Source organism: Carassius gibelio, chromosome B7, assembly GCF_023724105.1.
Source record: "Carassius gibelio isolate Cgi1373 ecotype wild population from Czech Republic chromosome B7, carGib1.2-hapl.c, whole genome shotgun sequence".
Lineage (NCBI taxonomy): Eukaryota > Metazoa > Chordata > Actinopteri > Cypriniformes > Cyprinidae > Carassius > Carassius gibelio.
In genome coordinates, this window is record NC_068402.1 from 4,768,658 (window position 1) to 4,793,261 (window position 24,604).

A 24,604-nucleotide genomic window follows, 5' to 3' on the forward strand; every position below is an offset into this window, starting at 1 on the left:
CTATAACCAAAGTTTATTTCCCAACAACAACCATGATACAGTCATTAACAGAATGGTTTAAACAATATTATAGGTTTAAGATAAAAAAAAAAAACAGATATACATGTTCATAGAAAAAAAAAGTTTGCTACTGAAAGTTTTTGTTGTTCTTATTTTTTATTAATATCTTTTCTAAGTTAGTGTTGAAAAATCTAAGAATACTTAAATTCTGCTAGACATCTAACTCTGTTTGCTGTAAGTAAAGAAAAATGTATTACTGAGGGCTAGAAATCGCTTGTTACTGGGGGGAAAGTGTCAGTTTTACTTTAGAGTCTAGACATGCTAACATACTATGTGGGGAAAATACAGACAAGAATGATACAAACAGTCAAAATCTCAGTGCTGTTTATTAATTTAATTTGCAAACCAGATCTAACATTTTTATAACGATTGTTTTATCATCAATAAGACTGGTGAGTGATGATTACTTATGTGCATGGCCATGTTTGTTTACATTGAAATGCAGCATGAGAAAGCAGTTAACATATTTCTAAAATAATAATTTTTCTAGGTTATTTTTTTTATGTGATTGTATAAGCATTTCGATGAGATATAATTTATCCTTTATCCTAGTTCATCTGTGATTTCTTTAATGTTTTTTTATAAGTTACTGTGTGATTAAAGCGGTTTCATTTATAGTCTGTAACATGTAATCATTTACCAACCACTTTATTCCAAAGCACAGATTTGTTACATTGGTTATGATATGCAGTCAAATATGGCAATACGTTAATATCAATGCTTAAGCAATCATTTTATATTGATAGTATCAGAATTCTAAACTAATAACACAAAAAAAATTAATATAGTATATACTTTCTGCAGTGTATCTGCTAAATATCATCATAAAACAAAGGAGAATGGTAGGACAATACACTTGTAAAACAATGTTGTTTTTTTCTGTTCAGTGACAATCAGTAAACAGTGCTGCCCAATCATTAGATCAACTATTGAGAGAGAAAACAATTATTTGATGCTGAAAGATTCTTTTAAACTCTTCTCTGCTTGCTCCTTTTTAATTGTTTTCCAAGCAAAGGGTATTTCAGCGGGGCAAGCATTGTATTTTTCAGCAAATTTTGTGTTGAAACGGGCCATCACATATTTCCAGTAATCTGAGGCCTGAATGCTAGCATCAGCAGGGATGTGCCAGTCAGGAAAGATTTCTCTGTATCTTTTGTAAGGATGATAGTCATAATTAGTCTCAAAACACTTGAACTGTTGTTCACTGTGAACATCTGTTGAGCAGATGTCTGTCACTAGTTTTTTATCGTATACAAACACACAGGATCCAAGTCCCTGAGGTCTATGAACTGAAGCACAGTGTTCAGAGTGGGCTTCTCCACCAGCCTCACATGGAGCTCTGCAGAATGGACACTGTTTCCCACATCCAAACACACGTTTGAAGAGCTCATCCTGGGGTTTCATTTTGAGTTTGGACAGTTTCTCCTTGAAGTTGATTTTCTTCAGTTTTTCTTTTAGTGTCTGTTCCATCTCCTCTACAGATTTAGTTAGCCAGCAAGCAAATGGTTGTTGAGAAGCATTGTTTAAGACCATAACTATTTCTAGAGCATCTTTGGGAATTATAAGCTTTTGTCCAAGCTGCCTACATATGCGCTGGATGAATCCTTTGATCCCATCGTCATACGTTTCATTCTGTGCCATTTTGACAGCTTCTAGTATCTCCTTGGTGATTCCTCTAAGGTGACGTTCCTCCAACTCAGACACTTCATGGTCATTTGTAAACTGTTTGGTGATTTCATCTGATATCCAGCCCTTAACAAAACGTTCATAAGAGGAAATGTACTTCACATACTGTTCAAACGCATCTTCTCTGAGCAGCTGCTTTAAGAGTGTGTACTGGAAAAATCCACGAGTGCTGAACTGAAATGCATTTTTACCCTGAATCATTTTGTCAACAATGTCTGGACCCAAGGAACTGTAGATGAATGTCTCAACTGCAGGAATCAGGCACAGTTTAGTGAATTCTTCAGCCTTTTTTTGACACTGATCGCGATCACTGAATAGGTCTTTGAAATCATTGTGATATTTCTCTTTATACTGACCAAGGCATCTACGTGGGTCATTCTCCTTAATGAAACAATCATGCATGTGTTGAAATTCTTTTGCAGAATACCCACAAATGTACAATTTGAGAGATAGTTCAAATTCATCTGAAAATCCTATATGCTTGTTTAACATCAGTTTGTCTTCAATTTTGTTTATGATTTCCTGAATGTAGGTGTCATGGTAATCGAAACGTCCCTCTGACTTTTCTTGGACTATTTGAAAGCATGTGTCTATTATTTCATCTGCCAAGTTCTGTAGGTTCATTGCAGAGTTGTCATTGATAATACGTTTGAACAACTTCTTAAAGAAACTTTCTTTGATGGCTTTGAACTCCCCTGTGCCATGATTGTTCAGATCGACTTTCATTAATTTCTCTGCAACAGAACTTCCCTTTTGATTCAGGTTCCTTCGAAGTTGGCTGAAAACGCAAGCAGATATATTTTTTTTCTCCAGTCCATTAAATGACAGCTCGTTGACAGTTTCTTGCCATATATTTTCAAAATATCTGTCAAGCTCATTGTCAGTCATAGAGGCATCACTATTTGAGCTGTTGTTTTTGCGTAACTCTTCCAGTAGGCCCCACACTTTTTTCTCCATTGTGTCAGTGAATGTTTTTTTGATTTTGTCCAAATTTGTCATTCCTCTCCTGATTTCCACTGTTGCTTCAAGCTGTGTCAGCAGAGAGCTCTCAGTTTCCCTTCTGAGAGATTTTACACTGTTCACAAAGTCTTGTTTGTATTTTTCCACAAGACAGACATGACCTTCTGTTTGTTCAAAGTATTTGGACAGATGTTCCATTGTGGTCTTTTCCATTGAGTCAAGCTTTGTGACAGCTTCTTGTTTTAGCCCAAATAAAAGATCTTTCAAGTCTGATTTGTCTGCTTTAAGTTTGAGTATCTCAAAATTTGACACTCTGGTTTCAGCTCCTGTTAACCAAGAGTGCATGTGCTTCTTAAAAGACCACTCCCATTTATGAAATTCTGTGCACAGTCTCATGTATGCATCAGCCACCAAGCTATTCCTGAAACTAAATATGAAATTTTCATATTTGACTGCATTCCACAAGCTTTTTGTCCACTCCAAAAAATCTGCAATGTTGTTCACAGATGTTTTGAGTTCACATTTTCCAATTATGTCAGTCATGTTCTTTTTAAAGTCATAGACAGCCTCGGAGTAGCCAGCATTCACTGGTGCCATTGGAGGATTTCCATGCCAGAGTCCAGGAATATACCAATTGCAAGTCTCTGGATCATACTCCATCACATCAGTAAACATTTTATAGTCCTCCTTGTTCTCCATTTTAGCTGCTGCCTCTGTCATCTCATTCAGCTGCTCCAGCAGAAGCTTTCGATCTCTCATGTTCTTGTCATGGGCTGATACATCAGCAACATTTTGGTGGACAAACTGACACTTGGGTTTTTTACCTATTTCTTTCATTCTAAGGAAAGCATGGACCACAATCTGCAAAACATCCTTCATCTCTGTGGAATTCTCCATTGCAATATTGATAATTGTAATATCACTCAAACCAACAACAAGTGTGGCTAATTCATTGTCATGTTCATGACTATCATCTAGTTTTGCCAGCTCTGGAGATTTTAGACCTTCAGTATCAATTACAACTAAAAAATCACAGCCAAGTTTATTTTTGATGTCCTCTGTGACTCTAATAAGTTGCATAAAAGCTCCTCTAGTGCATCGTCCACTGCTGACTGCGAACTGAACTCCAAACATGGTGTTCAGCAAGGTGGACTTCCCTGTACTCTGGACTCCCAAAACTGTAACCACTATGATTTTATTATTGGGCTGCACCAAAATGTTCAGATAATGAAGCACATCACTAACCCATCTGAGAGGAATATTTGATGCATCTCCATCAACCAGTTCCAGAGGGAAGCCATCCAACATCAGCTGAGCACATAGCCTGGGTAAGTGGAGCATTTGTTGATGTGATTGTATGTTTTCTGGAAGCGACACTGCAGCTTCATAGAGTTGTCCCATTTCACGCAGGAAGTGCTCTACTCCTAAAGAACTGTTAGAGATCTGTTGGTCAAGCCGTGCAATTTCCTCTTTGTTTTCTGAAAATTGTTGACACTTTTCTTTATACTTTTCTCTGAGGCTAGAGAGGTTTTTGCGGGATAGATTGTCAAGGTTCATCCGCATCCACTTCAAGAAGTAGGATCTCTCCTGATTTAAACAGGATAGTGCACTAACAAAGCAGGACATGGCATCTGAGATATCATATTTACTCTGCTGTTTCCTGAGTTCAGTCTTTTTGATCTGAAGATCACTCTTGTATGCCTCTAGGTTTTGATCACCAGCTTTCCGGAGTCTGCATTCCTCTTTCTCCAGTTTTGCCAAATCTTTCCAGATTTTACCCTGAAGGGGAAGCTGATCCTGTTTGAACTGCATTGAGTCCAGTATTTTTTCTGTTATGAAGTATGCATTTGTTTTTGCCTTCTGACATTCTTTGATGTCTTCATCAACTTTAATTCCGAGTTCATGTGCTATGGTGTCCATTTCTTCCAGACGTGCTTTGTTTGGGAGATTATTAATTATGTATTTTACTGTAGAATGCAGATTTTTGACAAAATATGCATCGTTTTGATTGTTTTTCAAAATGATGTTGTTTTTCTTCAGACTCATTTCGGAGGCTGTCCTTTTCAGCTGCTCCAAATCAAATGCTTTGCTCTGTCTATTGCCCACTAAAACAAACTGTGCTTTAGCATGTTGGTTGGTAAGTAACTTGTAGTTTGTGTCCAGATTGTCAAAGAACACAAAAACGGCAGTGGAGGTCTGGCATAGGAAGGTGTACTGTGTTTCAAAGGTACTGATATCGCCTCTCAAGTTTGCAAAAGCCACTGGTTCAGGAAAAACATCAATGTTTTTGTTTCCACAAGGTAGATACCAACTCATCTCCACTAACCCATTTGATATCTTTCTTGGAATGTCTCCACAATCCATATCTCGATGTACAAAGGTGTCATGATACTGCTGGGGGTTGCTAAGCAATTTGTTTAAGATCTGAGATTTAGAAATGCTGCAGTCACCAAGTCTAACAAAAGAAACTAGGGGGAGCTCAAAGTGAACAATTCTCTCCTCCACAAAGCCTTTTTGTTCTGACAAGGACTGAGGTCTGAATTTCTTCACAATATCTCTCATGGCCCAAAGCATGAACATACACTGTTGAGTGTCAGAGTTTGGAAGAAGCAAAGGAACAGAGAACTGACACATTGACATTTTTGAAACCATTTCCTGTTGGAGGAAACCATCTGAACAAAGAAAGAGTGCGGTCACTATGTCTAAAGGGTTCACACTGCTGTTCTGATCATTAAGAAAATCAAATGTATCATTGTAAATATCCAAGCTTGACCAGTCTTCATCATTACATGAATATTTGACACTTCTTGCAGTCACATTCACCATCATCAGTTTCTTCAGGAATAGCCATGGTAAAGATGATTGAGACTGGGCTGGCTCATCGGTCACGGACCTCATGTCAATCTGCAGCACATCCTTAAGTGAGAGTTTGTTTGAGTAGTGCTGCTCTAACCCTAAATCCTGTAAGAGGTTCTGAATGTCTGTTTCTGTTGAAAAAGCATGGTTTTTTTTAACATTACATAAATTAGATCTGATATTACTACAAAATTAAGAATGTAAAAAAAAAAATGTGTTTAGTGAAATTTGCTGTATCATACTTACTGGTTTGAGCGTATGTGACTGCTGCTTTGCTTAGAAATCCATTTGGAAGCACTATTGTATTGTGAAAAGAGTACTTATTCCCAGGACTTAGGTCACTGAAAACCACACTGCCGGATTGTGTCTTCTGTTCCTGAATTAATCTTCCATTCTGGTAGCAAATTATATGAAACTTTTTCTCCTCACAGCCAGGTGCATCCCAAACAAGAGTCACTGAGGTGGATCCCACACTCTTAGCCTTGAATTTGTCAGGTGGGACTGGCCCTGTAAATAAATACATATATCATACATACATAAATACTTCTTTATATTGCTACTTTTTCTCAGTTACAAATTACATATCTCATAACATTTTAAATAATGCAAGACAATTACTGGTGCATGTAGTCACTTCAGTTCTGATACTTCGATTGCCATTTTCTGAAACTGAAACAAGACTGAATGTGTACTCAGTCCCTGGACACAGATCCTCTACTTCTGTGGCAGTGACATTGGTGACAGTGAAGGTCTTTGTTGTTTTAGGACTGAAGCATGTCAACTCAAATGTAGTTATGTTGTCTGGACTGTCCCATGCAAGAGTAACAGAACTGGTCCCAATAAGCTGCACTAAAATTTTACCTGGTGCAGGAACACCTGTGGAAACATGAATCATACATTTTCAGCATCTGAAAGTAGTCTTGATAAAGTATTACCAGTACTGACTAATTTATCACATTCAGTATATAGGGATGTTACCATCTGTACATGATTCAACAACATAAAGAAGGGTTACAAACAGTCATCCTATTATTTTTTCCTTGAAATGATATACACCAGTGAATTGTGAACAATAAGACCAGAAATATGAAAATATATTGTTCATTTTGGTTTTGAGCCAGAAAATCATTAAATGGTATCAACTTATTAAGGCTGACAGTAAAGCCAATTAAACAAACTTTTTTTCCACCAACATGTCTGCAAAATTTACATTTTAATGTAAACTATGGCCAGCACTTCATTAGAGAATAAAAATGGCACAAGGGTAATTTTGTTACCTGGTAATCTGGAAACTTCTTCCTTCTGATTTGACTCAAGAGAATGTGGACATGTTTGCGGTTTGTCATCAGTGTCTTCACTAGTAGCCTCATCTGCATTTTCCTGCATTTGAAAGTTTTTTTTTTCCATAGTTAGTGGCATGCTAACTCAGGAGTGTCGAGACTACATTTGTTTACATCCAAACTTTCTGAAATTCTCAATGTTTTATCTAACAACAAGATCTATTGCTTACTTCTTTCTTACTGGAGCAGTCCATTGCAATTGTTAAGAAGTTTGTCGAGACTCCTAAGAGAAAGAATATGCCATTTAATAACTTAAATATGTACAAATCATTTAATACATTTTAAATGTGAAGTGATTTAAATTAATATCCATTTTGATTGGATAGCTGACTGAAACGTGACAGTGAGCACTGTTTTTTCCCTAGGTTTTCCCCAAAGTTAAACATCTTCAACTCGCCGGGTAAGATTGGTCACTTGTTCACAGTTTAGTATTTTCTAGGGTGAATGGGTGCACAATGTAGGAGATAGGGGAACGATTCGGACAGTGTAAATATGCTTTCGATTGGGGCAAATGAGGTCTGGTTTCACATTGTCACGTGAACTGCGGCAGCGCACACAGTCTGATCGGGACTCTGGATGGAGCTCGGTTACTGTAAGTTAGCTATAAAATTTCAACCCACCAAAGTGGCTAATGATTGACCTGCAATTGCTGAAATCCACCCACATTTGGTGAGTTAATGTAAAGCCCTGCCTACATAATATTTATTTTCATATAAAAAGCAACAGAATTTTAGTTCAGTTAATTAGCAACAAAGTACATAAATTTGAATCATGCGTCATCTGCCTTTGATCTCGCAGGTATTCTGAGAAATCAGAATAGCCTGTCTAGTCTGCACCAGGCCTACCTCACTCCTGTCATTGTCGTTTACTTTCAAGGTGAGGAGAAGCACCTCTCAAATGTGCCTTAAGGGCTCTGGTTGACTTTAATAGTTCTTGATTCTGTCTGTTTCTCTCCAGTTATTAAGCATAGCATTAGCCTACTGTAGATGTAGGCTAATGCAATTTAAACAACAAGAAAGAGAGAAAGAGAAGTTTGAAACACATATTATTCCAAACAATTTAAGGGTTTAAAAACAACAAAATTCTTTGTCAAAATAAATAATAATAATAATAATAATAATAATAATAATAATAGGTAACACTTTAGAATAAGGTTCCATTAGTTAATGTTAGTTAACTACTTTCGTTAACATGAACTAAGCAAGAACAATCCTTCTACAGCATTTATAAGTCTTAGTTCATGTTAATTTCAACATTTACTAATGCATTATTTAAATCAAAAGTTGTGCTTGTGAACATTAGTTAATGCACTGTGAATTACCATGAACTAACAATGAATAACTGTATTTTCATTAACTAACATTAATGAAGATGAATAAATGCAGTAATAAATGTACTATTCATTGTTTGTTCATGTTAATTAATAAATTAACTAACATTAACTAATGGAACCTTATTCTAAAGTGTTACCTAATAATAATTTCACCAATTAAATACTAAGGCTCCATTTTCACTCACAGACACCAGTGGCTGTCTCACACCCCACTTCCATTCAAAGAAAGCAACATTATCAGTATATTGAAAACTAGAGGTATTTCGTATTGCTTGGCGTGGAAGTAACCTATCCTACAGAAAAGCATTAAAAACTGCTAGATCTGATTACTTTTCTTCTCTTTTAGAAGAAACAAAACACAGGTATTTATTCAATACAGTGGCTAAATTAAATAAAAATAAAGAATTAACAAGTGTTGACATTTCCCAACATCACAGCAGTAATGACTTTATGAACTACTTTATGTCTAAAATTGATACTATTAGGGATAAAATTTTAACCATTCAGCCATAATCTACAGTATCGCATCAGACAGTGCACTAAAGATCCCCCGAGGAACAGTTCCACTCATTCTTTACTAGAGGAGAGGAAGAATTGTATAAACTTGTTAAATCATCTAAACCAACTACATGTATGTTAGACCCTATTCCATCTAAGCTCTTAAAAGATGTGCTTTAAAAGTCATAGATCCTCTTCTGGCTATTATTATTTCCTCATTGCCATTGGGATATGTCCCCAAAACCTTCAAACTGGCTGTAATTAAGCCTCTCATCAAAAAAAAACACAATTTGACCCCAAAGAACTCAGACCAATCTCAAATCTACCTTTTCTGTCCAAAATACTAGAAAAGGTAGTATCCTCAAAATAATATTCCTTCTTAGAGAAAAATGGTTTCCAGTCAGGATTTAGACCATGTCATAGAACTGAGACTGCTCTCCTTAGAGTTACAAATGACCTGCTCTTATCATCTGATTGTGATTGTATCTCTCTATTAGTGCTATTGGATCTTAGTGTTGCGTTCGACACAATTGGCCACAACATTCTTTTGCATAGACTAGAACACTTTGTTGGTATTAATGGAAGTGGATTAGCATGGTTTAAATCGTACTTATATGACCACCATCAATTTGTAGCAGTGAATGAAGAGCTATCATATCGATCACAAGTGCAGTATGGAGTACCTCAAGGCTCAGTACTAGGGCCGTTACTTTTCACGCTTTACATGTTACCCTTGGGAGATATCATCAGGAAAAATGGTGTTAGCTTTCACTGTTATGCTGATGATACTCAGCTCTATATTTTTCGCGACCAGGCGAAACAGACCAATTTGAAAAACTAATGGAATGCATAGTCGATATAAAAAACTGGATGACGAGTAATTTCTTACTCCTAAATTCTGAAAAAACAATGTTATTTATAGGACCTAAAAACTCTGCATGTAATAACATAGAACACTGTCTGAGACTTGATGGCTGCTCTGTCAATTCTTCGTCATCAGTTAGGAATCTAGGTGTGGTATTTGACAGAAATCTTTCCTTAGCATTTATATCAAATATATATAGCAAATATATCTAAATTACAGCCTATGTTCTCAATGTCAAATGAAGAAATGTTAATACATGCATTTATGACCTCAAGGTTAGATTATTGTAATGCTTTATTGGGTGGTTGTGCTGCACGGTTAGTAAACAAACTACAGCTAGTCCAAAATGCAGCAGCAAGAGTTCTTACTAGAACCAGGAAGTATGACCATATTAGCCCGGTCCTGTCAACACTGCACTGGCTCCCTATCAAACATTGTATAGACTTTAAAATATTGCTTATTACTTATAAAGCCCTGAATGCTTTAACACCTCAGTATTTGAATGAGCTCTTGTTACATTATAATCCTCTACGTCTAACTCAGGAAATTTGATAATACCTAGAATATCAAAATCAACTGCGGGCAGCAGATCCTTTTCCTATTTGGCACCTAAACTCTGGAATAACCTACCTAACATTGTTCAGGAGGAAGACACATTCTTGCAGTTTAAATGTAGATTAAATACCCATCTCTTTAACCTGGTTTAAACATAACACACTAATGCTTCTAATATCCAAATCCGTTAAAGGATTTTTAGGCTGCATTAGTTAGGTAAACCGGAAACAGGAACACTTCCCATAACTTCCGATGTACTTGCTACATCTTTAAAAGAATGGCATCTACACTAATATTAGTCTGTTTCTCTCTTATTCCGAGGTCACCGTAGCCACCAGATCCAGTCTGTATCCAGATCAGAGGGTCACTGCAGTCACTCGGATCCAGTACGTATCCAGACCAGATGGTGGATCAGCTCTACAGGCCAGACCAGGACAACTAGAGCCCCAGATACAGATCCCCTGTAAAGACCTTGTTTAAGACAAGACCACAGAAAACAGATGATTCTGCTTCACAATCTGACTATGCTGCAGTCTGGAATTGAACTGCTGTTTTTTTTCTGGTCAGTGGAGAACTGGCCCCCCAACTGAGCCTGGTTTCTCCCAAGGTTTTTTCTCCAAGGTTTTTTCTCCATTCTGTCACCAATGGAGTTTTGGTTCCTTGCCGCTGTCTCCTCTGGCTTGTTTAGTTTGGGTCACTTCATTTACAGCGATATCGCTGAACTCAGATGACATCACTGAATTCAATGATGAACTGCCTTTAACTGTGATTTTGCATTTAATGTTATTCAGTTGCTTTGACACAATGTATTTTGTTTAAAGCACTATATGAATAAAGGTGAATTTACTTGACTGATAATATGTATACTGAATCATCACCCGGGATTCTATTAAAGACTTAAACATTGCTACCATATCAACATAATTTCCTGCATTTTAACATGAAAGTGAAAGTGAAGTGACTTCAGCCAAGTATGGTGACCCATACTCAGAATTTGTCTTTTATAGGATTTTTTGGGAAGGCAAAGCTGATCAGTTATACAGCAACGTGAGTCAGACGAGTCTTGAAGGTCTGAGCTGAATTTGGTGAAACATTAAAGTTCTAGTCAGTGTTTTTTTTTCCAAGACCAAAGAGGAATGCAGGGGGAGCATCCATTTCATTTAGCTTAGAATATTTGGTCTTTAAGAGGGCTGGTCTTCCTTGCTCCTCCAACAATGTCTTTAGAAGGAATTTATTTATCTCAATGGAATCAGCAGAGTCACCATGGCTACTTAGTCTCAGAATATCTTCCTCTAGTGACTTCATTTTTTATTTAAAGGGGGGGTGAAATGCTATTTCATGCATACTGAGTTTTTTACACTGTTAAAGAGTTGGATTCCCATGCTAAACATGGACAAAGTTTCAAAAATTAAGTTGTACGTTTGAAGGAGTATTTCTGTTCCAAAAATTCCTTATATGCGTCCTGAGGGCACGTCCGCCGGAAGAGCGCACGATCCCTTATAGCAGAGCACTGAGAACAGAGGCATTCAGTGATCAGAGCGAGAGCGTCGCGAAATGTCACAAAAGAAGTGTATTTTTGGTTGCCAGGGCAAGACAACCCTGCACAGATTAGCAAAAAAAAAAAAACAGCATTAAGGGACCAGTGGATGGAGTTTATTTTTACAGTGTTTGTGTTTGTTCCCTGCATTTCGAAGATGCTTGTTTTACAAACAAGGCCCAGTTTATGACGGATTTGCGTATCGTTTATTTCTTAAGGATGATGCAATCCCAACGAAAAAGGGTCACGATCGTGTGTTATAACCGCAGGCGGTGAGTAAAACTGCTTCAAATATCTTTGCCTCCTTGTTAGTGCGTCCGCCTCCCATGCCGAGACCCGGGTTCGAGCCCCGCTCGGAGCGAGTCGTTACTGCTGCTGCTCTCGTTCAGTTTCAGCCTCTGGATCTGATTCTGGATCATAAATAAACGGCTGAATCTGACTGTTAGCCATGGTTTGTTTTCGATGTTTTTTTCCTCACGGTAATGTTTCAGCTTTCAAACGTTTTCAACGCAAAAGCCTACTGGCGCTCGTGATTCTTTAGCTCCGCCCACACGTCACGCCTCCAGCTGGTCGTGTTTTTCGGGAAAAATCGGTACAGACTATCTTTCTCTTATGAATATAATAAAACTAAAGACTTTTTGGAGTTATGAAGGGTGCAGTACTACTCTATAGGTACTCAAGATTAACAGGATATTGAGTGAAAACGAGCATTTCACCCCCACCCCCCCCCCCCCCCCCCAAAGAAACCTGGTACCGTCACATTTCAATTTTTTTAGTACCGACTTGGTACCGAAGTACCGGGTCTTTTGACAACACTATATACAGCTATGATCAGCTGTTCCTTCATCTTAGCTGAGCTTTCAATGCACCAACTTTGCTATTAATCGCAGTTAGACAGTCCTCGACCATAGACTGTTATTGATTCATCAGGAAAACATTTGGACCCATGCTTAGCGGTTACAGGAGCACAACCATCTGAATCTGTCCCCATTTTTTCACCACCCTTTAGGTGATAAAATTGGGGACAATCTACACTGAACCAAAATATCAAAAAAATTAAAAATAAAGGAAAAAAAGAACTCACTCAGACTGCAAATCGCTCAGACGCTCACACACTCCTCAGATGCCCGCACATGTGCAAAGCAAACGAGAGAGAGAGAGTCACACTATCCATGAATAATGAATAGCCAATTGGATAATCAAAGTTTATGGCCATTTGTCAAGTGGATGAACCATTAGTTTTTTTTTGTTTTTCCCAAATGCGATTTGTTTTGATGGTTTAAAGTTTGTTTTTGGTGAATACATTTTAACGAGAAGTCCAATTTCGTATTTGAAAGGTTGCAAAACTGTCAAAATAAAGCACTGTCTAGACATTTGTTGAAAAAAAAAAATTCTATAAATTTTTTCATAGGCTTTAGAATATATTTGATAGTAGCATACAGTCGGCATCTAGTTATGGTTGGGGGCATCGTGAGGGTGGAGGGGGAAACACAGCGAGCGTTATGAAGGACTAAAAATGACAGAAGGAAAATTAAATAAAAGTAGAAATAAATTAATAGTTGCAGAAATAATTATAAAAAAATAAATATATTTTGATAAAATAAATGGCTGTTTCCGTCTTTTTGTATTCATTTATGCATTTCTATATGTATTTATACATTTATTTATATATTTATGTATTTCTACATTTATTTATTTCTGTATTTCCACATTTCTACATTTATTTATTTCTGTATTTCCACATTTCTACATTTATTTCCCCTGCGCCTGTGTGCTAATTGAGTGGGGGGTGCCAACATCAGTCTGAAGAAGGATTGGTTAGCTGGAGGACGCATCGCTAACCAGACAGAAGCAAACGATCCATCTATCAGGCTATGGAATCCTGCGCTAATGATCTTAAGCTTCTATTAACTCAAGCAGCATTCAGTGTTGCCAACTTCTTTCAATGGAAAGTAGATAAACCCTGCCTGAAAAGTCGCTAAATTTCGCTAGATGAAGACATATACTAATTAGCATATTAATGACGTAAGTGCGCCATATTATCTTGCCCTTTCTGTCCTCATGTACTGCATTTTAATGCAAAATGTATTATATTTTAATGTTTCTGTTGTACGACAATGAAATTTATATTATAATGACTGAAACGCGGTCCAATAAGACTAAAATCCTATTCACGACATTGTCTAATGAAATAACATACACATAAGATTAAGACAATGGTTGTACTGTGAGTTCGGCTATACTTGTATGCAGGGGTGGTTCTAGGGTGAGTGGAGATCCGGGGCTTAGCCCAGAAAAATCCATGTATGTGACTTTTTTATTTTAATAAATCAGAAAGATTTACCTTGTTTAAAATATACAAAAACAATAAAAACAAAAACAAATTTAAAACATTTTATTTAAAGTATTGAGGAAAATACATTTGCTTTATGCAAACAAAAATTAAGAATTGCAAAACAAATGAATTTTGCAATACATATTTTCCATGGTCATATCTATTAATTTATTTGCAATGCTGCTTTTATTTTGCGTGTCAGTCTAGTTTGAGCTTGCGAAGCCATTTTTCCTTTTCGCTTCACTGTTCTGCACGTCTCTCTTTGTGGCACTGTTTTGACGTGGGGGCGGAGTCAATTGACAGGGGCGTGTACAACATGCCTCCATGGAAATGACGTCATCAGTCCTAGACGCAGCTCAATGATCCAGGTGCAGTCATGATGAGCAGAGACTTTCGAGTGGATCGTTTATTTTTATTCAGTAGCATTAAAACATTCATGTTTTCATTTTATTTACTTTATTAACAAATGTATATGTATTAGCAGCGTTTGCTCAAGTTAAAGAAGTTGTTAACATGAACATCTGCTGTTTATTTCTCTCGATGTGCACACTTTTATGTGTATTATTGGGATCGCAAATCATTTGAGTCATTTCTGGAGTTCGTAGCGGGTTCGCGAATCATTTGAGTCAGCTCGGGAGTTCGTAGCGGGATCGCGAATCATTTGAGTCATCTGAATCCAGTTTGGGAGTTGGAGCGGGATCATTTGAGTCAGTTGGGAATCGCAAATCATTTGAATCAGCTCAGGAGTTCGTAGCGGGTTCGCGAATCATTTGAGTCAGTTTGGGGATCGCAAATCAGTTCGGGAGTTCGGAGCGGTGTGTGTGTCCTAAAGACTGTGCTGCCCAACCGTTAACTGTTAGATGTTCAAAATGTAACCTTAAATCAGACACAATTCGAAACCGAAAAATAAATATAATAAGATTAAAAGTTACAGATACCTGAAGCTGTTGTATCTTGGCGTTCAAGTGTTTTGGCTGGGGGGGGGGGGGGTTACTTCCTTTTTTGAATAAGAAGAAGATGAATTTTGCAATATCCATTTTAATTTTCAAATAAATTGATCTAGTAAAATACTACACGCCAACAAACCGCCTGCTCATTTCATTGGCTGGATCGTACAGACGCTCATCGATGGTTGGCCAGTTTACATGTCAGTCAGAAGCACTAGACTCAGTGGGCGGTTTTCGTCGGGTGTGAATGACAACGTGTAACTTACTTGGGTAAATTTACAGACACTGTGGACGTGAGAGTCGAGAGATATTTATTTATTTATTTATTTAAATTCTAATATAAATTACTTTATTGGGCATGAAAACTCATTGATGGCATGGTAGTAATAAAAACATTTGGGGCTTTACTGAAAACATTCGGGGCTCCAGCCCCCTTAGCCCACCCCTAACACCGCCCCTGCTTGTATGTAAAATAGAGTTTAGAAGCAACAGAATATCTCTCTTTTAACTGAAAGTGCTGCTCCTCTCTGCTCGCTGAACAGAGCAGATGCAGAGAGATAGAGGCGTGTGCGCGCGCTGGAGAGAGAGAGAGAGAGAGAGAGAGAGAGAGAGAGAGAGAGAGAGAGAGAGAGAGAGAGAGAGAGAGAGAGAGAGAGAGAGAGAGCTCGTGCGGCAGTACCGGAGAGTCTCAGATACTTAATAAGGTCTGTCAAAAATAGTCCAAGTAAAAAAAGTCGCTAGATGTGTCGCTAGTCGCTTATTTGGAAAACAGTCGCTAAATTGGCAACGCTGGCAGCATTACCGAGTAGTAGTAGTAGATTCGATCACATCGCTCTAACCAATCCTTCTTCAGACTGATGTTGGCACCCCCTCTCAATTAGCATTAGCAAACAGTGACGTTTAGCAGACTGAATCAATTAGCACAGGGAAAAATAAATGTAGAAATGTGGAAATACATAAATAAATAAATGTAGAAATATGGAAATACAGAAATAAATAAATGCAGAAATAAATAAATGTAGTAATAAATGTAGAAATTAATAAATATATATATATAAAATAAATACATATAGAAATGCATAAATACATGCAAAAATAAAGAAATAGTCATCTATATTACCAAAATGTATTTATTTCCACTATTATTTCTGCATTTATTTATTTCTACTTTTATTTATTTATTTATCCTTCTGTCATTTTTAGTCCTTCATAGAACGTGTGTATTTGAATGACAAAAATGCACATATTGAGCGCTGATTGCCAGAGACGAGTAGAACAATTGTAGTCTCTTTTAACTTTAATATTCATATACAATAGTCCATATCGATATGTGATTCATTGTACATCCCTGCTGTAGATGTATTCATTCAAAAATAGCCAAATTCCGTTCCATTTGAGACTGGATTCCGCGATACTATCCATGTCGCTTCGCAAACATATAGACGGGGTGAATTTATTAATGAAAGTGTAAAAGCTCAGATACAAAACCAAGTTGGTACATATCCTCACTCTTTTTTAAGTGGGTATACGGCGTATCACGTAGACACCTCTTAGCAGACGAGTTTATGTTACGTTACATAGTTTTGCTTCAGGTAGAATAATAAGGCTAATTATATATGCATGCCACTTTCTGAAACAACCTTACACAGTTTTGATAACGTTATGAACACAATGTTAACGTAGCCTGCCTGTGATGAAATGCCGACTGCACACATACATAGTTTTGGGATTCCACAACTTCCCTTGATCATCCTCACAATGTATTGCTTGTAGCCATTTTGTCCTCCTTTCCGGTTCTGTATGTTTATTAGGAAGAACATCAATTCATAATTTGTTAGTTTACTGGAGGTACAGAAAACGACACAGCAACTCTTCGGCATGATTGTCCCGTGTATTTCAATTGGCGCCAAGACAATTGGCAATGTTTTCCCCCACAGGCTAAATTCACATCACGTGACGGGGCGTTCCAGGTGGCGTTCCCACACCAACTGTCTGGAAAATCTCCGCCATGTTCTCTCTGACAATACCCTTTAAGCGTGATTTGTTTGATTGTGAGATTTTTATTACTACTACTATTATTATTATTATTATTGTCGTTAAGACACACACACACACACACACACACACACACACACAATCACACACGTCCAAAAAGTATTACTAGCATTATAGTCATTTTAACTAACTTGTATTAACATTATTTACCAGATGTCCTAGGATTAAAATGGACTAGGCCTATTTGAAATTGAAATAGCCTACTATTTTCAAATTGGAAAGCTTACTGTAGGCAATTTAAGCTAACTGTAATCACAATAAGAAGTGAAAAAAACATTAATAATTTTCTAGTATAACTTATAAGATAATCAAAAGACAAACTTATGTCGAATTATGTTAAATAGGCTATTCAAGAGGGCTTACTTGCCTGCAGTTCTTTTTGTAATTTAGAATATTTCAAAGGCTACTTACAACTGATATTCACACTTCCAGCAATGAAAAACCTCTGCATTTCTCAAAGCGTAACTCGAGGATCTTCCAATGCAACAGTGACGTTTAGCAGACTGAACCATAGGCTATTTGAAGTAGGACTACATGTCGCCTCCGTCACCCTTGTTTAAGGTGTTTTGTAAAAGTATGTGTTTATATCTGTATTGTCTCTGAATTAACGTTCTAGGTTTAAAACGTTACGTGTGTCCAAAAAAATAACAATAACTTTTTATTCAATGGTTTGGTCCGACCGAAGAAAAAAAAAAAACGAAACGATTTTCTAGTTAATCGAAACCTATCAGTTCCTTGTAAATGTCCCCGCCCTCCGGTATACACATGTTGGAAAAACAGCCTTTTAGCTCAGGTGTAGCCTATTTGTAATTTCTTCACACTTCTGCCTGAGTATTTGCAGAAATGCACTTTGGCATATGATATGAGGCAATTCTGTGTCACAATTTTCTGATTAAACCCGTTTTCAATTTGTAAATTGTCGCACAGGATTTTATCAGTTCCTTTGCACGAACTAAATCTGTGATCATTCTTTTTTTCAAAACCTCCCAGTGCTCTATTGGTCAGAAACACATGCTGTAGTCAATGACTGGCAGGACAAGCGAGTGATGCTTTGCATATGATGGCTTTCACTCTTCGAAGTTATCAGACTGGTTTGGAACACCATGAAAGAATAAATGGATCTGCATGTCTTTTCATTAAAAAAAATGGACATCAGCTTCTCACTTCTGATGGCTCTTTGTAAGATTTTTATCTTCAGGCTTCTTCTATTAACAGGTTTGCGTCTGGCAGGTGGCACAGTCTCTGACAGCTTTAAAGAATGCAGTCAGTTCTTCTACATGCACACAGCACCCACAGGTGTCCGAGGGGGCAATCTGAAGAGGATCTGCCAACGATACGGAGATAAACTACGTTACGCCACACTGTATGACAGCAGTCGCCGTTTGGCGCTTTATTCGGCTTACACCTTCAAGAAGTCAGATGGACAGCGGAGGATGGACACACCCTGGATGTATGAACCACAGGTAGCAGAGTACCTTAGCATTTGTGTAGCCTATTTTAAATATTCTACATCGTTTGAACAAAAAAGGTCTTTATTTTGAGAACAGAGAATGCATCACATAGCAGTAAAATGGTACTGTTGCTGTTCTGTCAATATGAGTTTCAATGGATTTGTATTTCTTGCCCACCCCACCCCCCCCCCCCCCCCCCAGCTGGTTTCTGCAGATGAAAGCGGAAACATGAGAGAGTTGCCCTCTAGTGGTGAAACCGACCAACTGCTCGAGGAGAGCCAGGCTGTGTTAGCAGACTATGTTGATGCGGTGGAGTACGAGCGTGGCCCACTCAACCCTGACCAGCACCAGGCGGACAACCAAGACAAAGCAGCTACCTATACTCTCACAAATGTAGTCCCTCAGATCACAGACTTACTGGAGGGTCCATGGTCCGTTTATATCGATATGGTACGCCGCCGCCTGAATAACTTCTGCCGTGGTGCTGCCTATGTGGTGACTGGGGTGACTGTATCAGGGGTGACCATCCGAAGAGGAAGAGAGGACCGCATGGCCATCCCAAAGCACTTGTGGTCCGCTTATTGCTGTCCACGGTTTGATCGAAACTCACCCTATGATGTACGATACATGTTTCCCACTTATGCAGCATATGCTTTGAATGAGATAGTGGGACACAGTGTTACTGAAGTGCCTTTGAAAGCTTTAGAGACCTTTCTGAAAAGTCAGACTGACATGGACAACAGCATGCGCATCTTTTTTAAAGACTGTCTCACAGAAAATACACATGCCAATAGGGAGTGAATGAAGCGACTCAACACTCAGACATATGGAATAATTCTCAGAAAAAAATCGGTTCATTTTAAATGTATTGAATCTATAGAAAAGTACTCCATTTTAAATTTTTTTATATAATACTGGGAATATGGAGCTTATACTCGAAGAGTAAAAACACATCAATTATATTCCCAAATTTTCATAAGGTTTTGATCATGTTGATTTATTTTAGTGTTAAGAACAATTTGAGAAAATTACATTTAAATTGTTCTAACATTATGAATGTAAGAACCATTCAAGAGCATAATGTAAACAAACTAATAATAAATAAATAAATAACAGATTGAATTTGGCTTGCAGTAGCATGTGATATTAATCTTAATTCAATTTGAATGCAGTCAGGCAAGACTACACTACCTGTGAAGAGAGTAAAGTCACCTATCAGACTTCGTTGTAGTCTTTGTAGATGATTTCCATATTATCATGCCACACTGCAGAGCAAGTTGTGTGTCCATGACTTTACACGGCTTGTATCACTGCATTTAAATATCACTTTGTTGATATAGTGAGTACACGAATGTGAATTTAAAGATGTTTTAACTGCTGAAAATGTGAACACAACTCAGTGGTGACTTGCATATACTCTACAGCTGGAAGGTATGTGTAAGAGTTTTTGTAATTTTAATAGGTGCAACATGGAAAGATAAGTCAAGTAACAGTCCATCTAGCATTAAATGTATTCTTCTCACATTTACGAAGAAAATATTTCACCAGTTTGTGTGCTTATAATCTTGGCATTAGTAGTAAACAGATTTGGCTTGATGTCTGCAATGGAGGGCTCAGAGAGACAAAAGATAAATTAATATTCATAAAAGGAGAAGAGGGGATGCTGAAAGAACTAACAACAGAAGTGGTAAGATTATGTTTTTTTATACTTGAAGATCAGATGGGAGTGCCCCTCCCGAAATTACATTTATAACTTTTCTAAAAGTATAATTTTGTGAAATTTCTATCACCTCCTATTCAGACTCACGTTTCAGGCTGACCTGAATACTATATTCACCTTTAAGGAGCCAATGAACTTTAGGCCAGCAGCGAGCAAATTCACCTTGATGATTTGCATGATGAAGATAATGGCACACTGAAGTCCATCTATCAGTTAGTTCAGACTATCCGAACATAGTTTTGCATGTACTTTATACCCTGCATTAGAATTTTCAATGGTCCTCATTTTATTCTCTTCCTACCAGTTCAGAGGCAGTCCATTTTTTTTATTCTTGTGATACTTTCAGTCCAAAGAACATTTTACAGAGAAGACAGACAACAATTTAAAGTCTTTAGGACAACATGAAGCTCACAGTCTATTGCTGGTCACTGATGTGTTTGATATTAAGAGCACAAGCCGGAGTTGTGGACGACTTCTCCCAAGTAGATCGCTGTAAGGATTTCCTTTACATGGGCACTCCACCACGAGGTTACCTCAGTACTTCCCTAAAGAAGATCTGCCAGCGCTATGTGGACAAGCCTCGCTTTGTTACCCTCTACGACCCCCAAAAACACATCCCCATATATTCAGCATACACCTTCAAGAAATCAGATGGAGAGAAACGGGTCGACATTCCCTGGATGTTTGAGCCGCAGGTGAGTGTGTGTTAACAAAAACATGATACGTATATTCTGTATTGTTCAAAAGTTTAAGGTCTGTTTTTTTTTTTATTATTGTTTTTATTTAAAGAGGATGCAATAAATTAATACGGAGTTTGCAATGCAAAAATATAGTAAAAACTTTCTGAACTTTTTTTTTGGAACATTCCTGTGTGACGTATCACGTTTCCACAATAATACCAAACAATAATATCAAACAGCATAATTGTTTTCAACTTTGATAAAAAATGTTTCTTAAGCATCAGAAAGCGGCATATTAGAATGATTCCTAAATAATCATGTGACACTGAAGACTGGATTGTCCATCACAGGAATAAATAATATTTTCTCACATATTAAAATAAACTTTTACTTATATATATCAAAATAAAAGCTGCCTGGGTGAGCATTACACCTTCTTTCCTTTCTTTCAAAAACTCAACTTTTTAATGTTTACATGACTTTGCAATAATCAAGTAAATAAATAAAGAGTCTGTTTCAATACTAAAATGATACAGTTGAATGTTTCTCTCCTGAAATGTTTAAATGTGATCTGGGTTAGGTTCTGAGAATCTAAACCCATCTTAATCTCATGCTCATCACCTGCATTTTTCATTTTGCACAGCTGGCAACTGATAAAGGAAGCAGTAACATGGAACCCTTTCCTCAGTCTTCCTTAATGCACAAAAACTTTGAAGACACGCAGGCTGTATTAGAAGACTACGTTGATGTAGTGCAATATGAACGTGGCCAAATGAGCCCCGATGAGCATCAGGTAGACCCGCTGGACAAAGCTGCCACATACACACTGACCAATGTAGTTCCCCTGATAAGGGAGTTCAATTTTGGTCCCTGGAGCACACAGTTGGAGGTTACCCGCAAACGGCTCAACAATTATTGTCATGGAAAGGCTTATGTGATCACTGGGGTTACAACATCAGGTAATATGATCCGACGTGATAACCTAGATCGTGTGGCCATCCCAGAGTTCATGTGGACAGCCTACTGCTGCTCAGATTACGATCACAATGCTCCCTACTCAGAGCGGTATAAGTTTCCAGCATTCGGCGCCTACGGTCTTAATGATCGCGTGAACAACCACATGGTGGAGGTTCCTATCAAAAATCTGGAGAAGTTCCTCAAGGGCAAAATGGAGGTGGACAAGAACTTCCAGATCTTTTACAGTGACTGTGTGTCAGATGCGTAAATATTAGATGGGGATAATAAACCAATCCAATGGGTTCATTATCATAACGATGGAAGACACTATATTAAACTTAATACAAAAGAGTATGCATTGCATTTGTGTGTAATAAATGGTAATATTTTAATTCATCAAATTATAGGAGTAGTTCGCTCGAAAATGAAAATTCTTTCATCATTACTCAACTTGTATGAGTTTATTTGTTGAACATACTAGAAGATATTTTGAAGAATGTGGGTGATTGGTGCCCCTTAACCAGTAGACGGCCAGTAGATGTTTGGTTCCCACATTTTTAAAACAACTTCTTTTGTGTTCAGCAGAAAAAAAGAAGCTCATACAGGTTTGAAACAACATGACGGTGAGTAAATACTGAAAGAATTTTCAATTTTGCATGAGATATAACTTAAAGCCATGTAAACCATTAAAAGATACAAGCTGATATAAATTACTTGGGGACAAAAGGTTTCAGCTAGACAGCTTCATTTCTGATCTTTACCCTTTATTAGAGCCTAGATGTTAGTTTGTTTAATACCATGCTGTACTTCCCATCTGTAAAGCTAAAGCACATTTTGGGTAGATTAATGAGATTAAATGATTATAAATGTAAACAGAACAGACAAACTTCAGGATGCTGTTAACACTTCAGTTTCAGCTGTGAAATAAATATTAAAATTTTTAAAAAGTTGCATGCGGTTCATTTATCAGTTCTTTGTCATGGTTTGATATTCAAATACTACTTTGCTCTTGCTGTGACAGCTTTGAGGCATAAATTAATACAAGAAAGAAATGAGCATGGATGTCAATGCCATTTTCATTTGATTATTTTAATCATATGATTGGGTTAAAACAGAAAAATTACTAATTTTGCACACAAGGCCAAAAAAACTGCATTTTATAGTATAGTTCACCTAACAATAGTCCTTGTTCCACCCGTATCTCTGGATTAAGTCGATGCATATTGCATATGGGAGAAAAACCAAGTCACTTCTTAGCAGTCAGAGGGAGACAAAGATTGTAGAAAGAGCACTGATCCAAAGAACCAGCTGCTTTCCATGAAACCCAACCTTGACTTTGCAATGACTTTTTATCCAAAGGACAGCCAAAGTAATGAGGGTCCATAACAAGCAAATAACTCTCCCGTTTGCCAGTGCACACACCTAAGATCCCCTTGGAGGAATTGTCTCTGTCTCCTCCCATTATAACAGGTGACCCACGGCTAAGGAAGTGGTCATGAAGATCTTCCAAGGCTTGGTCAAGCTCCTCGCCACACCGCACATGCAGGAAACTGGCAGGAAACATCATACAACTGGTCAAGAACAAGACTTGCCTCAGATGTCCCAATCCACTCCCTAGATCCCATATTTGTCCCCAATTTCCACCAAAGTTTGTTGGATCTCAGAAAGACTAGGTGGGTGTCTGTGGCTCACACTGTGAGCTTGATTTAAACTCAACCATGAAGCCATGGTCTGAATAGTCCTGTATCCACAACCCCAACCTCTGTCTTCCTTTCCGTCACAACCATAATGATAATAGAGGCAGTCTCACTGAGCATCTGTCACAGTCTGGAGATGGCTGGAGATGGCGCTCTTTACTAAAGCATCCTTCCATGTTTTGTTATTGGCTGTCATCGGAGTTTGTCCACAAACATGTCTACCCCAATCTACATACTCCGTTTTCTTAGGTGCCCCTCTTTCCATGTCTGCACGAATATATATGGGCCGATAGTCACCGTTCAAGCACTAAAAATAAATACAAATGAACATTTCATGTGGTTTCATCGCTTCTTCTTCTTCTGTGGTTTTATTAGAGAGTTGCATATCAGCTTTCAGGAGAAGTGATTTCATTTTAAAATCTATATTCTGTTCTTAAGATCACTGTATTTGAAAACACCCTTTATAATTTTACCTGATCCTTGATTTGAGATTAATACATTTCTGATTGTAAATGATTTGCATCCAATTATTATTTAATTTCTTTCCTGCTCATACATACTGTTTCCATTACTTGGCATGTTTCACATAATCGTGTGCTATGTTTACCTAGTATATAAAAAGTTATTATAAGTTACGGTATCGTTTGTCAACTCTGTTATGGGCATATTAACCAATGTGTAGAAATAACAATAAATCATAACAGGAAAAATCCTTCTTGTTTCATTAGACAAAAATAGTTCTAAGATAGCTATGGTTATGGTCAATGCTTATTGGTCCGTGACGTGATTAATGAACGACTCGAAAAACCCGAACAATCATGAGATTAACTAATAAATTATCTTTCCGGCTCAGACTGTATTGACTGAACCCATAGACAGTAAAAGAAACTGAAACAGGTGAACTAGACTAATTTCAGAACGGAAGCTATAGAATTTTGCGCATGCGCGATTGAACGAATCACCCCCCAAGACGACTCGTTCTTCCCGAGTAACATTAAAGATTCATTGAATTTCATTCCAAATGAGCGAATCGTTCAAGAACGACCCAAATTTCAATCTGAACACTCAGTCA

General features: G+C 37.6%; 3 protein-coding genes and 1 pseudogene across 5 annotated transcripts; 2 read left to right on the forward strand and 2 right to left on the reverse strand.

Annotated features, from left to right (window-relative positions):
- Positions 1 to 367: 367 nt before the first annotated feature.
- si:dkey-85k7.12 (interferon-induced very large GTPase 1) lies at positions 368 to 17,698 on the reverse strand. 2 transcript variants are annotated; one of them, XM_052560850.1, is made up of 6 exons: positions 17,439 to 17,698; positions 7,073 to 7,125; positions 6,840 to 6,942; positions 6,181 to 6,438; positions 5,809 to 6,069; positions 368 to 5,693 (listed from the first exon to the last, which is right to left on the reverse strand). In XM_052560850.1, the coding sequence occupies exons 2-6, from the start codon at positions 7,094 to 7,096 to the stop codon at positions 1,006 to 1,008; spliced, it is 5,334 nt and encodes a 1,777-aa protein (XP_052416810.1). In that variant the 5' UTR covers positions 7,097 to 7,125; positions 17,439 to 17,698; the 3' UTR covers positions 368 to 1,005. The 2 variants fall into 2 exon arrangements, with proteins under 2 accessions (XP_052416810.1, XP_052416811.1); XM_052560851.1 differs by lacking the exon at positions 17,439 to 17,698 and adding an exon at positions 16,690 to 17,390.
- A 109-nt stretch (positions 17,699 to 17,807) lies between these two features.
- On the forward strand, positions 17,808 to 19,467 carry si:dkey-85k7.11 (endonuclease domain-containing 1 protein). Of its 2 annotated transcripts, XM_052560855.1 has the most exons (3): positions 17,808 to 18,206; positions 18,315 to 18,490; positions 18,680 to 19,467. In XM_052560855.1, the coding sequence occupies exons 1-3, from the start codon at positions 18,143 to 18,145 to the stop codon at positions 19,277 to 19,279; spliced, it is 840 nt and encodes a 279-aa protein (XP_052416815.1). In that variant the 5' UTR covers positions 17,808 to 18,142; the 3' UTR covers positions 19,280 to 19,467. The 2 variants fall into 2 exon arrangements, with proteins under 2 accessions (XP_052416815.1, XP_052416814.1); XM_052560854.1 differs by having other exon boundaries at positions 17,809 to 18,490.
- Positions 19,468 to 19,692: 225 nt separating this feature from the next.
- On the forward strand, positions 19,693 to 23,865 carry si:dkey-85k7.10 (endonuclease domain-containing 1 protein). Its single transcript, XM_052560856.1, has 2 exons — positions 19,693 to 20,893; positions 21,522 to 23,865. Exons 1-2 carry the CDS (start codon positions 20,600 to 20,602, stop codon positions 22,101 to 22,103), a joined length of 876 nt encoding a protein of 291 aa, XP_052416816.1. The 5' UTR covers positions 19,693 to 20,599; the 3' UTR covers positions 22,104 to 23,865.
- Positions 23,082 to 23,797, reverse strand: LOC127961649 (inactive Ufm1-specific protease 1-like; annotated as a pseudogene).
- Positions 23,866 to 24,604: the final 739 nt, after the last annotated feature.